Source organism: Eleutherodactylus coqui, chromosome 3 (genome assembly GCF_035609145.1).
Source record: "Eleutherodactylus coqui strain aEleCoq1 chromosome 3, aEleCoq1.hap1, whole genome shotgun sequence".
NCBI classification, from domain to species: Eukaryota; Metazoa; Chordata; class Amphibia; order Anura; family Eleutherodactylidae; genus Eleutherodactylus; species Eleutherodactylus coqui.
This window is the reverse complement of record NC_089839.1, coordinates 106,986,923-107,002,550: the sequence shown is the minus strand read 5'-3', so window position 1 is coordinate 107,002,550 and position 15,628 is coordinate 106,986,923. Positions and strand designations below refer to the sequence as shown.

At 38.4% G+C, this 15,628-nt stretch overlaps 1 protein-coding gene across 1 annotated transcript in view; it reads right to left on the bottom strand.

Moving 5' to 3' along the window:
* GRM1 (glutamate metabotropic receptor 1) overlaps positions 1-15,152 on the bottom strand; it is a 340,411-nt gene extending 325,259 nt beyond the window's left edge. The window contains exons 1-6 of the mRNA XM_066594870.1: positions 14,948-15,152; positions 14,085-14,146; positions 10,337-10,500; positions 10,095-10,172; positions 7,887-8,018; positions 4,759-5,426 (exon numbers count right to left, since the gene is read on the bottom strand). Of these exons, the coding sequence (XP_066450967.1) occupies positions 4,759-5,426; positions 7,887-8,018; positions 10,095-10,172; positions 10,337-10,500; positions 14,085-14,146; positions 14,948-15,152 (1,309 nt within the window). The remainder of the gene's footprint in view (positions 1-4,758; positions 5,427-7,886; positions 8,019-10,094; positions 10,173-10,336; positions 10,501-14,084; positions 14,147-14,947) is intronic.
* Positions 15,153-15,628: the final 476 nt, after the last annotated feature.

The following is a 15,628-nucleotide window of genomic DNA, read 5'->3' as shown; positions in this document are numbered from 1 at the left end:
TAGATTTTTCTAGCGACTCTGCTCGCATTACATGGCCAAAATCAGTGAGTCTAAGTCTGGTCATCTTGCCCTTTAATGATATATTGGGTCTTATATGATTCAGGACTTCTCTGTTTGTTACTCTCGTTGCCCAGGGCATACGCCACAGCTTTCATCAGCACCAGAGCTCAAACGCATCAATCCTCCTTCTATCAGCTTTTTTCGCAGTCCAGCGTTAACTTCCATACATGGCTATGGGCAAAGTGGTGGTTTACACTATCCTGTGTTTAGTTGCTATACCGATAGCCCTACTTTTCCATATATATATATATATATATATATATATATATATATATATATATATATATATATATGTAATGTTTACCCAGGCATGTTTAATTACTATTGATTTTCTAACCAAATCTACTTGATGTTTATTCCAAGCATCTACTACTTCTTCTTTCTGACATTGCTTCTGATCCTTTCCCCCAACTAATTTGAGCTTGTGCCCCCTTTATTCTTATATGTAGTTTCTTAATTAAATTGAATATGATTAAAGGTTTTGATCATGTCTTCCATAATTTTCCAGATGTGATCCCACTAAAGCTTTACACATCAGATCAAAATCTCCCTCTTTCATGAGACACTATACATGCACTAGGAGAATTGACATTAGAGATCATTTGTAAGCATACACCATAAAAGCTCCAACAATAATCATAATACCTCTAAATCTCATAATTTTGTTACATTGAAGCAATTTAATGTGTTTGCCAAGGTCTGCGGATCCGTTTACACCAAGTGAATGATGTCAGAGTTGTCGTGCAGCCTGTTTATACAGCAGATACATCGTTGGCTCGTTTAAACGAGAATCGTTCACATTTACTTTATAAGTGAATGAGAATTACTGAATGATCGGTATTTAAAGCTCCTTCACATGCACATATGCGCATAAATGCACGCTCAAGCACAACATATTTGTGCATGAACGAAGGAGGATGATACCGATCGCATGAAGAAACCCTTCAACTGAACGATTAGTGAGCAAGCCAAGAATGTTTTTTATGCCTGCATAAAATGAGCATAAACGAAAAGTGATTTATTGTTCATCGCTCCATTGTTGGCTACTTTTACATTGAACGATTAACATTACACTTTCACGATTTTTTTGAATGATAGTCATTCTGTGTAAAGGGGCCTTAAGACAGTGTTTCCCAACTCAAGACCTCAGGGCGCCTCAATACCGCACTTTTTCTTCTGGTATTTTCAGCCGCATCTGCAACGAATCCTTCAGCCAGAGAGTCAGACACAGATGTGAAGCCGGCCAAAGCAGCATTACTAGACAGCTACATGTATGAAAGCATTCCCTTCTTTCCGTTGGTCAGTTGGATTACTGGACATTGATGGCCAGGAGATAGACTATAAATACTATATACAAAAAATCAACCACTAGAGGGTGCAGAGACCGCGCTTAATGCCATCTTGGCAAATATGCCAAATAAATATAGGAATATACGAATGTTGCGTGCTCTTACCCACTAAGCACACCATTGCATTTTCCATAATATTATTAGCATATCACACTTATTATTGTACTTGCATATTTTCTGTTCACTTTATGCCTGCATCTCCCAAGATTTAGATAGTAAGGCGAGATATTTGTAATGAGGCGGGGATGAAAGGGGGGGGGGGGGATTTGATGGTTTTTGGAAGTGTTTATTTTTGATGATGGTGGAATTCAATACTAAGAATAAATAGATATCAGAATGAAACAGATCAGTCAGATCTAGTAAACCTAGTCCTCAGTAGGGAAAGATTATCATAATGCATAGAGGCAATACATTATGCAAAACCAACAGTAAATCATCAGTAACACATCAGTACATTTATAGGAAGAAGGACTTCAATAACATTATAAAGTCTGCGCACCTATTTTCACCTTGCTCCAACCTTCTAGTTAAAGGATACTTACAAGGTGACTATATCCTAATCTATATAAATGGATCCATGCTAACAATGTGACAATATCTTCGCCATATATTAGTTATTACACATAAATGTAACACATTTGTTTATTATAAAGGCACCACGTCATCAGGGGAAACACATACAGTACATTTAGGGGGGAAAAAACCTATATTTTATGCTGTGTATTCATAAGTTGAACAAGATATATATATTAGTAGAATGAAATCTACTTATTTGAAAACAAAGCCTTGCAAATCCCTGCAGACCCGGTTCCCCACAGAGACCCCATACTCACCTCTCCGGATCCGCTGCAAGGGTCTTAGGGAGCGAGCTGGCGTGCATGCGCCATGCAGGGCATGACGCACAGGCGCTGGGCTGTGATGCGGATTCTCACTGTACTTCTGCAGTGCTCACTGCGTGGAATATCGCAAGACGGTTGGCTTCCATTGACTCCAATGGAAGCCGTACGTGCGATTTTCTGCACAGAATAGAACATGCAGTTGATTTGCTCGCGGGCATGGGAGAATCTTTTAACCTAGCATGTCTATGGACGGTCATTGCTGCGGAATGCAGTCATTGCCGGCCATGAATTCTACCACGATAATCCACATGTGGGCATTAGCACTAAAGTAGGTGATGCCATTAACAACTTTTCACATAATCAGTTAAAAAAAAGCTGCTACAGAGTAGATACATAAAGTAAATCTTACATTTAATATAAATAAGCCTAAATGCTTTTTGTTGCACCACACTTTGACCCCTTTGCTGTAACTTTGGTGTATGATGTTGGTGTCATTAGATGACACACATGCTCACCGGTTCTGTAAAATCATCAAATGTGAGTTTAATACATTCAGGGACCTGTCAGGCAGGTTGAAAGTTACAATGTTAAGTCTATGGGTGGCGCTGCTGAGCTTCAGGCATGCGCTGGAATAAGTGAAGCGTTGCTAAGCAACGAGCATACACTGCTGAGCTGTACCATACACTGCCCAACCAAGAGTGATAGAGAGACAGAGAGAGCAATAGAGAGACAAAGTGAGAGAGCAATAGAGACAGAGAGAGTGATAGAGATAGAGACAGTGAGAGAAGGAGCAATAAAGAGACAGAGAGAGACAATGATAGAGAGACAGAGAGCGATAGAGAGAGAGACAGTGAGAGAAAGAGCGATAAAGAAACAACGATAGAGAGACAATGATAGAGAGATAGACAGAGAGAGAGTGAGAGAGCGATAGAGACAGAGAGACAGTAAAAGGAAGAGTGATAGAAACACAGAGAGAAAGCAATAGAAAGACAGAGAGAAAGAGAGCAATAGACAGAAAGAGAGAGATAGTGAAACAGACAGAGAGAGTGATAGAGAGACAGACAGAAAGAGAGCAATAGAGAAACAGATGGAGAGTGAGAGAGAAACAGAGAGAGAGCAATAGAGAGATAGAAAGAGAGAACGAAAGAGAGATAGACAGAAAGAGAGAACGATAGAGAGACAGAGAGAAACAGACAGAAAGAGAGAGAGCAATAGAGAGACAGAGAAACACAGAGAGAGAGCATACTGAGACAGAGAAAGTGGTAGAGAGACAAATAAAGAGAGATAGCAATTGAGAGACAGAAAGAAACAGACAGAGAAAGAGTGATAGAAAGACAGAGAAAGAGCAATAGACAGAGTGTGATAGACAGAGAGAGAGTGATAGAGAAACCCAGAGAAAGAGATAGAGAGACATAGAGAGAGCGATAGAGACAGAAATAGAGAGCGAGAGACAGACAGAGAGGGACAGACAGATGGAGAGACAGAAGGAGAATGAAAGAGACAGACAGACAGAGCAATACCGAGACTGAAAGAGAGAGACAGACAGAAACCGACAGAGAGATGGACAACGAAAGAGACAGATAGAGAGGGGCAGACAGAGAGAGAGACATACAAACAGAGAGACAGACAGAGAGAAAGAGGCAGACAGAGTGAGAGACAGACAGAGAGAAAGACAGACAAACAGAGAGAAAGACAGACAGAGAGAGACCTGGAGGCTTTTTTATATTAGATATCTGCTCCAAATACAAAGTCACACTCTAAATAATCACCTTACCAAGTAAATTTAGAAACTCACAACCAACACTTTTGAAACATTTTATGTTCATGTAGCAAACATCGGGTCAATCTAGTTATAAAAATTTGTCATATCTATCTCTCTATCTATTTCATATCTATTTATCTCATATCTATCTATCTATCTATCTATCTATGTCATATCTATCTAATTCATATCTATCTATCTCTCTATCTACATCTTATCTATCTCATATCTATCTTTCTATTTCATATCTATCTCATATCTATATATCTATCCCTCTATGTCATATCTATTTATCTATCTATCACATATCTATCTATCTATCTATCTCATATCTATCAATCAATCTATCTCATATTTGTCTATCTAATGTCTATCTAAGATCTATCCTTCTATCTCATATCTGTCTAATGTTTTTTTTAAGATCTATCTATCTAACATCTATCTGTTTCATATCTTTCTATTTATCTATGTATCTCACATCTATCTAACTCAAATCTGTCTATTTAATATTTATCTATTTGTCTCATATCTATCTATCTGTCTATCTATCTCATATCTTTCTATCTAACATCTTTCTTATATCAATCTATTTCATATCTATGTATCTATCTAATTGCATATCTATTTATTTGTATATCTATCTGTCTAATATCTTTCACTTATCTATCTAATATCTATCTATCTAAAATCTATCCATCCATTCCAAGAGATTGATTATTATTTCCATTAGACAACACAATAATCTTACCTTCTGTATGGACAGCAGATACATAAGTCCAGTTATATCTTTTTACAATGTCCAGCATAGCTCTGGCTTGAAGTATATCAGAGGGGACGACCCGCAGGAAGTATTTATACAAAGTTTTGTCACTTAGGTCAATACTTGTTGCAGAGTAAGCAATCTGTGGTATGTCAAAAAGTTGCAATAGGTTCTGAACTTGGATTGCTACAGAACTAGACCCGGGTCCGATTACACCAGCAATAGGCTTTTTAATTCTGCCCTGAGGTGTTGGAGTGGCATCTAAACACTTGCTGAGGCCATCTTTGTCATCTCTCATTGAAATAAGGGAATCTCTTATGAATTCTATGCTTTGCTCCAGGGCGACAGATGAATGCCAACAGGAGTCTCGTATTTCTGTCCCTAGGGTAATGTTAGGTAGCAAGTTCTGATCCATGTTAATCAGATCCAGCGTGTGAAACATGGCTTCTACTCTCTGAATGCCATACTGTTCTCTGATTTCTCCACATTTCCTCTCTGGTACCCTTTCAGCTGGTGGTTGATGATGTACAGAAAACAAGGCTCCTATAATGATATCACCATCCATTCTAGCTACCGACCTTGGGCTCGAAGCACTGGCTCTACCAACACTTCCAACACTTCCATCAAAGCTGTCCAGTGTCATCGTCATTATCAAGCTGATCAGGAAGAAATCAAACATTTTACACAAGGGTGCCATGCAGATCCTGGGAAAGGTGGATGAGATCCTCTGGAAAGAAAAATGCTTCTTCACTCTATATTTTTCTTAATCACAATCCAGAGCTTCCAATCCCGCCTTAGTAACCCTACATTGAACAGTCTGTAGCTAGAAACATCTCTCCAGACACTGTCACCCTATTACAAAGAGAAAGAATACACTGATATGAAACAGTTTATTGCCAGGTTATTGGTGTTCATGTATGATGGCAACATTAAACCCATATTGTATATACAGAGGAAGTAAATTTTGGCTTGATTTTGAAATTACAGTGCTGAAAGTTATCTTATTAGAAAGCTATCCATTAGAAAACTATTGTTCTCTTATAACAACAAAACCCATTGAAAAGTAATGCAAAGTGTTAATTAACCCCCCGGATAGCACGGTAAGCCACGATAGAACTACATTAAGAGTCCTGGAGATAGATAGATAGATAGATAGATAGATAGATAGATAGATAGCTATTAGGTAGTTGAATAGGTAAATTTTTAGATAGCTATGCGATATACAGATAAATGGATAGATATTAGATAGTTGCATAGATATATATTTAGATAAATAGATATTAACTAGATAGATATGAGATAGATAAATAGATACTAGATAGTTGGAAAAATAGATATTTAGATAGATATGAGATAGATAGATATGAAATGTATAGATAAATGGATAGATATTAGATAGTTGGATAGATAGATATTAGATAGATAGATAGATAGATAGATAGATAGATATGAGATGGCTAGATAGATAGATAATGACATAGATAGACAGATAGATATGAGATATATAGATAAATGGATAGTTGGATAGATAGATATTTAGATAGATATTGGATAGCTAGATAGATATGAGATGGCTAGATAGATAGATATGAGATGGCTAGATAGATAGATAGATAGGAGATAGATAATGACATAGACAGATAGATATGAGATATATAGATAAATGGATAGATAGATAGTTGGATAGATAGATATGAAATAGCTAGAAATAAGATAGCTACATAGATAGGTGATAGATAGAAATGTATCACAGGCATGCATGTGTGTGATTGCTGGTATGTATCTTGTTGCATGTCAGCTCCACTTCTCATCATGAGAGGTTGTCATTTCCTTGCTTTAGGCAAACAATAGGGTAGAAAATAGCCCTACATCATTCTTTCCCAATTTATGTTAAAAAATGCAACTTGTTTATCTCGTCCTTTTGGCAAGGTCACAACTAGTGCACAGGGAGCAGCTATCACATACAGAGCCATCGCTGCATCAAGACTCTATCATAAGTCCTTCAATGGAAACTTTAATGGTGTGAAATACTTATGCAGATACCGTTGTATGAATATGTAACATAATAGATAAACAATCACAAAAAGTAATAACAACGTATTCGGCATAGAAGGATCTTAGTGTAAGCCCTTCACATTCACAATAGTAATATCCAAGTGTTAACCAAAAAGCCGAGAGGTTCATGTTCTGCTAATATAGCCTGTTATATTACAATAAGCCGATAAATAACTGCTGCATAAACTGTTCAGTGCCGTTCTCTATGTGCTAAAGTGCATCGGCAACAGAGCTTTCCCTGTTACTATGTGTATGACATAGTACAAAGCAACAACTAGTCTATATGCATGTTATGTACTCAGTTGTAAGTGCTTTCTATAGCACCTACTGGCTTCAGCACCAGGGACAGAGCTCAGAATATCACTACATGTATTATTATGGCACAGAGGATGGTTGAACAGCAACTCCCAACATGAATGTTACAGGTGCACCTGATGCAATGCTATGTGCTTTCCCTCTGCTGCTTTCAGCACTGTAGACAGCACTCCAGATACGCTATTTGCATTGTACAATAGATAATTGAAAAAAGCAGCTCTTAACTATACACATTTTGCAATTTTCTGTGCTTTTTGACCTGCTTGTTCCAGCACCAAGAAAAAGACTCCAGCTATACCTATGTGATTCCTATGCATTAGTACTCACCCAGACAGTGCAAGGAAACAGTGGTCCACTCACGTCCATAGCCACAGTTGCTTTCTTATCTAGCTCTGTCTATAACTCTCTCCCACAACCACAAAGCACCCACACACATTCAGCAGCCCACACACAAGCTAATCCAACCACCAGTTCCTTCTGTCGCTGTGGGCGCAGTGCACTGCCCACTCTATGCAGGTTTGTCCTTAAGACTAGACACCTACTGACCAGTGACACATCCACTCAATAATCAATAGGAATTAGCTTCATATTATCAACACATACAAGACTGTCATTTATATAAAAGAGCAAAAATAAAGAGCTAAGACAATGTTAAGTGTTAGAATTGATAGACTCACACATGGAACAGGAGGTTAACCAAATGAACAATGGCAATGTTGAGTTAAAGGATTAAAGTTAAGACTTACCTAGATGAGAGACAAGAGAATTGCTCCTTGATGGAATCGTTGCTCTGAGAACACAAGCTACTGCACTGACACAATGAGCTGCAGATTCTGTATTTTGTCTGTACTCTAGTGCCCTCTTCCTTCAACATTATTCTACCACAAGGAAAAAAAAGTTTTGTTCTGTATGATCTGTTATGTCAGGGTGCTCTACGATCATTTGCATTCAGTATTTCCTATTAAAGCAATGTATATATTCTAATATATCCTGAATAATTGGAATTTTGGATATATGATTGGGAAGGGCTGATCTGTGTAGGAATAACTCTTGCAGCAATGTGTGGAATATTCTATTCATGTGTTTATTTTATTATTGCCAAAATACCTAAACTTGACGATACAAAGTGCTCTTGTTTCTCAAAATGATATAAACAATGTTGTGATCAAGCCGTCGATGAATAACATCTTCTGAATTGTTTGTTTCTTTATGATTATCTACACTGTACAGAGACAAACAAGTGCTGTAGAAATATAGTAAGGCTGGTTTCACATCTGTGTTGGAACTTCCACTGCAGATCCGGTGAAAAATACCGGAAGCGCTGCAGACAGTGCTTTTTCTTCCGACTAAAAGCCAGGCAGCTGAGTCGAAACCAAATGGATCCTATTGTAGTCAATGGGGTGCATTTGGCACGTTTCATTCCAGCAGCCACATGGATTCCCTTTTCCTGCTCCCTGAACGGAGCAGGAAACCAGAACCTCCGGCGCAGATGTGAAACCACCTTAAGAACAACAACATTATTATTAATCATGGTTGTTAGAATATAGAGCACAGTGTGGCATACCACCTGGCCAACCAATGACCCTTAGTAAAATTAGGGTTCCACAAACATTATAAAGTTTTCTGTGATAGTACTCTTTATTTGGTACTTTACTGCTGTACCTGTAGGTAAATTTTAACTTTTGGCACTAACTTTTAAGGACCTTCTCTGCCTGATATTCATGTGCTGTCTTGATGCTGACATTAATAAAGAACCTAATAGCTCAATGTTCACACCGCGGTATTCTACCGCGGAATTCCACAGTGTGAAAGAAACCGCAGCATGCTCTAATTGTCGTGGGAAAACACGCGTCCGGCCTCCATTGTAGTCAATGGAAGCCGTCCATCACTTGATACTTCTGCTGTGAGCACAGCGGAAGTATCACATGACTAGACGTCACCACCCACCGTTGGCTGCGTCATCCCCCACTGCCGGTGCATCATGCGCTGTACTGCGCATGTGCACCACCTTTCCGGACAGGATGCGCATGGCAGATCCGGAGAGGTGAGTATGGAGTCTTTGGGGGGCGCCATGTCGGACTCCACTGTGATATTACGCTGGTGAAGTCCAACATGGCCGTGGGCATGAGGGCTAAATGAAATGAAAAATGCTGGTAGTTGCCTTCTACTCTGTCCCATTGTGGGACTGAAATGCATTGCCCTTGTGAAAATAAAGTTCCTACATTTGAGACACTGGTTACTGCTTCTGTTTCAGCGTGTCTTGGTCCCCTTCTTGTTCCTACGTTTCTTCACTTGATGATGACATTGCCAACCTCTTTCTGACATTGCCAACCTCTTCTCTTCATTGATTGGGTAATTCACTCTAATTCCTATAAGAAACATAGAAAATTGATGGCAGAAAAAGAGCATGTGATCTATTTAATGCGCCCTTATATATAATTTACCACTTAGGATAGATCTACTTATCCCAGGCAGCATAAATTCATATATTGTTGATTTTCTAACCACATCTGCTGGAAGTTTGTTTCAAGCATCTACTACTCTTTCAGTAAAGATTTCCTGACGTTGCTTCTGATTTTGTCCCCCAACTAATTTCAGATTCTACTCCCTTGTTCTAGTATTTAGCTTCCTAACAAAAAACACTTCTTTCCTTAATCTTATATATACCTTCAACATATTTAAGAGGTTTAGATCATGTCTATCCTCTCTATTTTTACCTCCAGACTTTACAAATGAAGTCTTTCTTGATATGTTTTGTTTTTGAGACCTTCCACCAATTTTTGTAGCCCACTGACTTGTTCTATTTTATTAATGTCTTTCTGTAGTTGAGGTCTCCAGAACTGAACACAATATTCCTGATATGGTCTCACCAGAGCTCTATACAGCGAGATCCCAATCTGCTTCTTTCTACTGGTAATACCTCCAGCTCTGCACAAACCATCCTACTTGCTTACATCACAGCCTGACTGCACTGTAGCCTCATTTTGAGGCTCTCAAAGATCAGAACCCCTAAATCCTTCTCTTCTGAAATCCTGGATAACACAGAACAGCTAATATGATACTTATTCTGAGAGTTCCTTCTCCCTAAATGCATTCATCTTACATTTGAAAACAATGAACTGTAGACAACCTGGATAGCACTGGGTTGTCTATTCTGTCTTTTGATTTAAAACCAACTGGTTTCAAAGTCATCTACCTGATTTCTCCTGAACATACTTTGCTATCTTTCTGTTGCCTCTCACATCTCATTGTGATCAACTCTTGAGCTTCTAGAACTGCACTTGTTTTGCTAAAGATTATTTCTTTCTTGACTTTATTGTGTTTTGGGCTGACAACAAAGTATTTTTGTCGAAGAGCCAGCTACATAGAAATATCTAAGTGACAAGCTTTATGGGAAAAAAGGGTTGCAATAGGTAATGAACATAAGTCCATAAGAAATTGTTAGCCATTAAAAGGTATCAAGTCTACGAGATTATTTTGCTTCTCTTACTGAGAGCAGTAACAATTCATAAGGCATTTAATTAGAACAAAGGCAGCACTCCAAGATCCAAATTTGTCAAAAACAAGTCTCCTCGTTATCATTATTTTAATATATTTTTTTAAATAATTTTTTATTACTTTTATTATTTTTTAGAATATACATCCCTTATATATTTTATACTTTTATCGCCCACTCATATACTTCTTTTTTTTTCATTTTATTTTTAATGATATGTTTTGATTACAATATTCATTTTGTTACTACTTCTTACACACATATTTTTAATTTCTATATTTTTTATGTCTACGTTGTTTTTATTATATATTTTTTTCTTACAGAAGATATTAATAACTATATGGCGCACTTTTCATCCCATTTTTAACGTTTTTATTTCCAGTTTCTTCCCCTTTCCAGCAAATAGTATTGGTTTTATCACAAGTATTTTACCAAACTGCCTGTGACTACACTACATTATCATCTTGTTGATATTAATTGTTCTATTTATATTATTCTGACTTTATTATTTTAGAGTTCTTCTCTTCCTTTAAATAAATGCAAATGTTTTACTTTAACGTCAGGGCGATCACATTTTTGGTCATTGGAGCGTATATCCAATCACCCTTTGGAATGCTAACGCGTACACCCCATAGCTCTGGTTGCTGCGCTCCTGACATGCAAGCCATGTAATCACATATCTGGCGGCTGGGTACAGCGGGCTCTGCGGCAGAGCATATGCCAAGTTGAACCATTGGAGGGGAAAACCAAACCACAACGCCTCCACAGCCAGTGATAGAAATGGGAAGAAAAGAAGGAAGTGTAATAATTGGATATAAATATTGCTCTTTTATGTGACAAGTTTATGCTTGATAGAGGAGGTTTTATCCTCTGAAACACTTTGCATGCATTTCTGTTTTCCTGTACCTAATTCATCCTGAATAAAATAGCGTCAATCCATCACTGTGGGTTTGGATTTTAAGACACAACGTGTGGTCAAGGCAGACTTTAATTTTATGGGGGGTTCGCTATTTTGGGGGACCCCTACAAAGTAAGTTAAATTTTAACATATTTTATGCTACTTTTAACCCATGGAGCACTGGGACATATTTCTTAATCCATAAGACAATGTCTCTGAGCACCTAGTTTTGTTGTATAGTGGAACAGAAATGCAGAAGGATTAATCTCTGAAAACACTAGTGTGAGTAAACTTCAGACTGATTGACTATCAATATGTTGTTAGGCTATCTTCATCTGGCCATTATAATGTAATGCCTTCTAATTTCTCAGGATGCAATGTTGTCTTACTCTTTTCTTAATGTGCTGCTGCTATGATCAGCAGGAATTCTTTTGCATCATCTTGTTTCCTAGTTTGTTGTTTAGGTAGTTGTTGCACAGCTGATCCATTACCATGGCTTACCTGACCACACTGCTGCGGCTCAGACTTATTTGGTGAAGAATTCCTGATTGGATATTCTCTCTTGAAATATTTCCGGGGGTTCTGTAATGTGTAAGCTATTTGCGTTTTATTCTACCACTTGTATATGCTTCTAATATCTTGTTCTTAGTCCAGCTCAACTTTTGTCAATGTAGTCTTGATGCTATGGTTATTTCCAGTCCAGTCCTTCCATCTTAGCCTTGTAATGTATGGATTCATGTTTCCCTGTTTGTATTTGTCTCGTCTTGCTTCCTAGTTCAGCTTTGCTCAGTTTGGATTTCTTGTCTCTTTGTCTTAGTGCTCTCCCAATGTTTTTCAGGGTTTTACATAGGATTTTAATTAGGAATATTTTAAGTGTTACTCAAGGACAGTGGTGTCTGGTGTTAAGGCCCTTTTACATGCAACGATTATAGCTCAAAATTCATCCAAACAGCTGAAAAGATTCTACCAGGTCGTTAAATATATTAAAAAGAATAGGGCTCAAAACCAACCCCTGTGGTAGCCCACTAGTAATGGTGACCCCTCCAATACTGCCCCCTGTGGTGCCCCGCTAGTGACCCAATCAGAGCATTTACCATTTATAACCCCTATCTGCTTTTATTACTTACCACTTACATACCCAATTACACGCATTCTCACCCACACCAAGCATTCTTATTTTATATACAAACCTTTTATGCGGCACAGTATCAAACGCTTTCGAAAAGTCCAGATACACAAGATCCATTGACTCTCCCTGTCCCAGTCTAGAACTTACCTCCTCGTAGAAGCTGATCATAAATTAGTATGCTGATACATAGCTATTTTTCTTGAGGTCCTCCAAGATAGCCTCTCATGTAACTGTGATAGCCACTTTTAGTTTTCCTGAAAAGAAACAGCTGAGTGGTTGTGTTAATGAAGCCCCTGTTAACATCAATTAATCCTTTTTTAAGGTTCTGAAAGGTGACCTGTAGAAAAAAAATATATATGTTACTGGGACTGGAAAGGGCGTCTTTGTTCCATCTCATGTGGTTTGAAACTGTATAGTGACTCTTGATTTTAACGTATTTATATTGTAGTTTGTTTATTTGAAAACTTGCAGTAGGTTCCCCTTTAAAGAGGTTGTCTAATTGGAGGCAACCCTAACAAAAATGCAGCCACCAGGCACCCCACAGGTGAAATGTAGAAGTACACAGAAGGCATTTAGATGACTGGCCATCCATGTAATACAGAGCAGCTCTCCATTCGGTTTCATAAATGAGGACCACAACCTCCCCCCATGATATCGATAAAATATCTGTTAAAATATTTCCCTTGCTGTAAATCAGTTAAAGAGATCAATTAGAGTAGAGAATTATGATGTAAAATAATATTTCCTTTCACTATCCTTATCCATTTAGTCGGGCCGACTCTCAGGCACTTTATGAATCAGCCCTCTCCATGCAGTTCTGTTCTGTATTTCTTTCTGTTCCCTCATTTCCATGTTGGTGTCGGCTTTGATAGTATCAACCAGCGCGGCCAGGTCTTCTTTTGCTACTGACCACTCCGAACATTATCGATATAGCTAATAAATCAGCTTGCATTATGTGGCCGAAGTATGAGAATCTTTGTTTCGTAATTTTGACCTCCGATGAAAACTTTGGTTTGATGTGGTCTAAGACTGTAATCTTGGTGGTCCAAGGAATTTGTAGGAGTTTCCTCCATCACCAAAGTTTGAAGGCATCAATCTACCTCCAGTCTGCTTTCTTCAGTGTCAAAGTTTTGTAGCCATAAGATGATTGTGTTGACACCTAGCATTTCATTGTAATGCTTATATCTTTCTTTTTCCAGATCGTACTTATACTTAACATTGTGCTATAACCTAGCATCATTTGTCATTTTATTTCGGGTTCTGATTCTCCATTTGTAGTGACCAGGAGGGTCACTACAAAGTAGTCAAAGAGAGTTAATAAGTTCCGGGGATCCCACTATGAACCTCAAAGGGACATAGTAGGTGCCCCACCTGAGATAGAAGCTGTTATTCCTAAAGTAACTATCCCAGCAACAGCTTACTGATTTGGTGCTTTCGTTCCAGTTTACTGATTGGTGCTTTAGTTGCTTAGCAACACCAGAGTCTGCATGGAAAAGGTAATTTTAAGTGTGCATATGCTGTCAGTTGGTAGTTGGAGATTGAGAGCAGAAGAGGGCAGACGCAAAGACAAGAGCAGGAGAGGGATATAGTGCGGTGAGACAGTGAGTGTGTCATCAGAAGAGATAGAGGGAGGAAGCATGGAGAGTAATGGAGTTTCTCCTCCATTCTGAGCAAGGAAATTGTAGACAGTCAGAAAGAGAGGCCATCACAATAGTGAGTGCTACCTCCCCTTGCATAGTTAACTAACAGTGGAATATAATCTACCCTGCACAAGCCCTTCCAGCCTGTCGCTAACACCCCTGGAAAAAGTGAAGGGAAAATCTTTATTGTATCTATATAACCTTCACCTGAGAAGAAATCTGACACTGTCAATGTGGATACAAATGTTACTGTTGTTGTTGTTATCATTGCTCCCAAATCCACAAGAGTGAACTGTCTCTATGACCTGACATTACAAAATAAACTACATGCCTTCAGTTTACTGGCATTCAATTGGACTGCTCTCATTATTTCATTACCATAAGTAAGGTTTTTCTCATATAAAGGCATTGGCATCACATACAGATATCAACAGTCAGTACATAACTACGCAGAGACTCTTACCAACCACCTGCTGTGCGAGTCGCCATATCTGTCATAGTAGCTGCCACTGTGACCAAATATAAACTAACATCACCCACTCGAGCTACCTCTGGCTTGCTGCGCATTGTGGTCAATTTTTGATCTGAGAAAGAAGTCTTGAACTACTTAAATTTCTTTATTTTGATTTTTCCTTTAACGTTACCGTCTGTTGGCATGATCTTACTTTTCTTGATATTTAAGTACAGGCTGGCTTCTTCACTTCCTTCTTTAACTTTTAGTATCAGTTTTTCAAGATCTTCCTGACTTTCTGCAAGTGAGGTTGTTTCATCTGCATATCTGAAATTGTTGATGCTTCTTCCACCGATTTGACTACGATGTTGGATTAGTCTTGCTTCCTCTATATTCATCTAATTTTACTAAAGTATTGAAATACATGCTTCACTTGCATGCAAACACTGACTTCAATTTCAAGTGGGTTCATTTATGCTGAGGATGTTGTAGGTAACCATATGATTGATGCAGTGTGATATCATGGTGACAATAAGCTGAAGCTTTGCATTTACATTGGCTGAATAAACACAGTGGGTTTACGGTTTTGTAGGATTCTTTGTATTTCAAATGTCACAAATGTCTTATCCCTCTGTATTGCTTGTTAAGCTCCTTACACGGGATGACTGATGGGTGATAAAATGCCTGACAGCCGTCTCAGTTAGGGTCGCTTCTCTGCTTTCACACAGGAGCGATCATCGCTCAGTGAATGGAGATGGGGTGGTAGATAATTAACTGCCTGTTTACACTGTCTGATGCCGCTGCCGACCAATGATGATTTCATGTTCTATGTAAAAGATCTGATCAGCGATTTATCATTGATCTGTCTTTCATT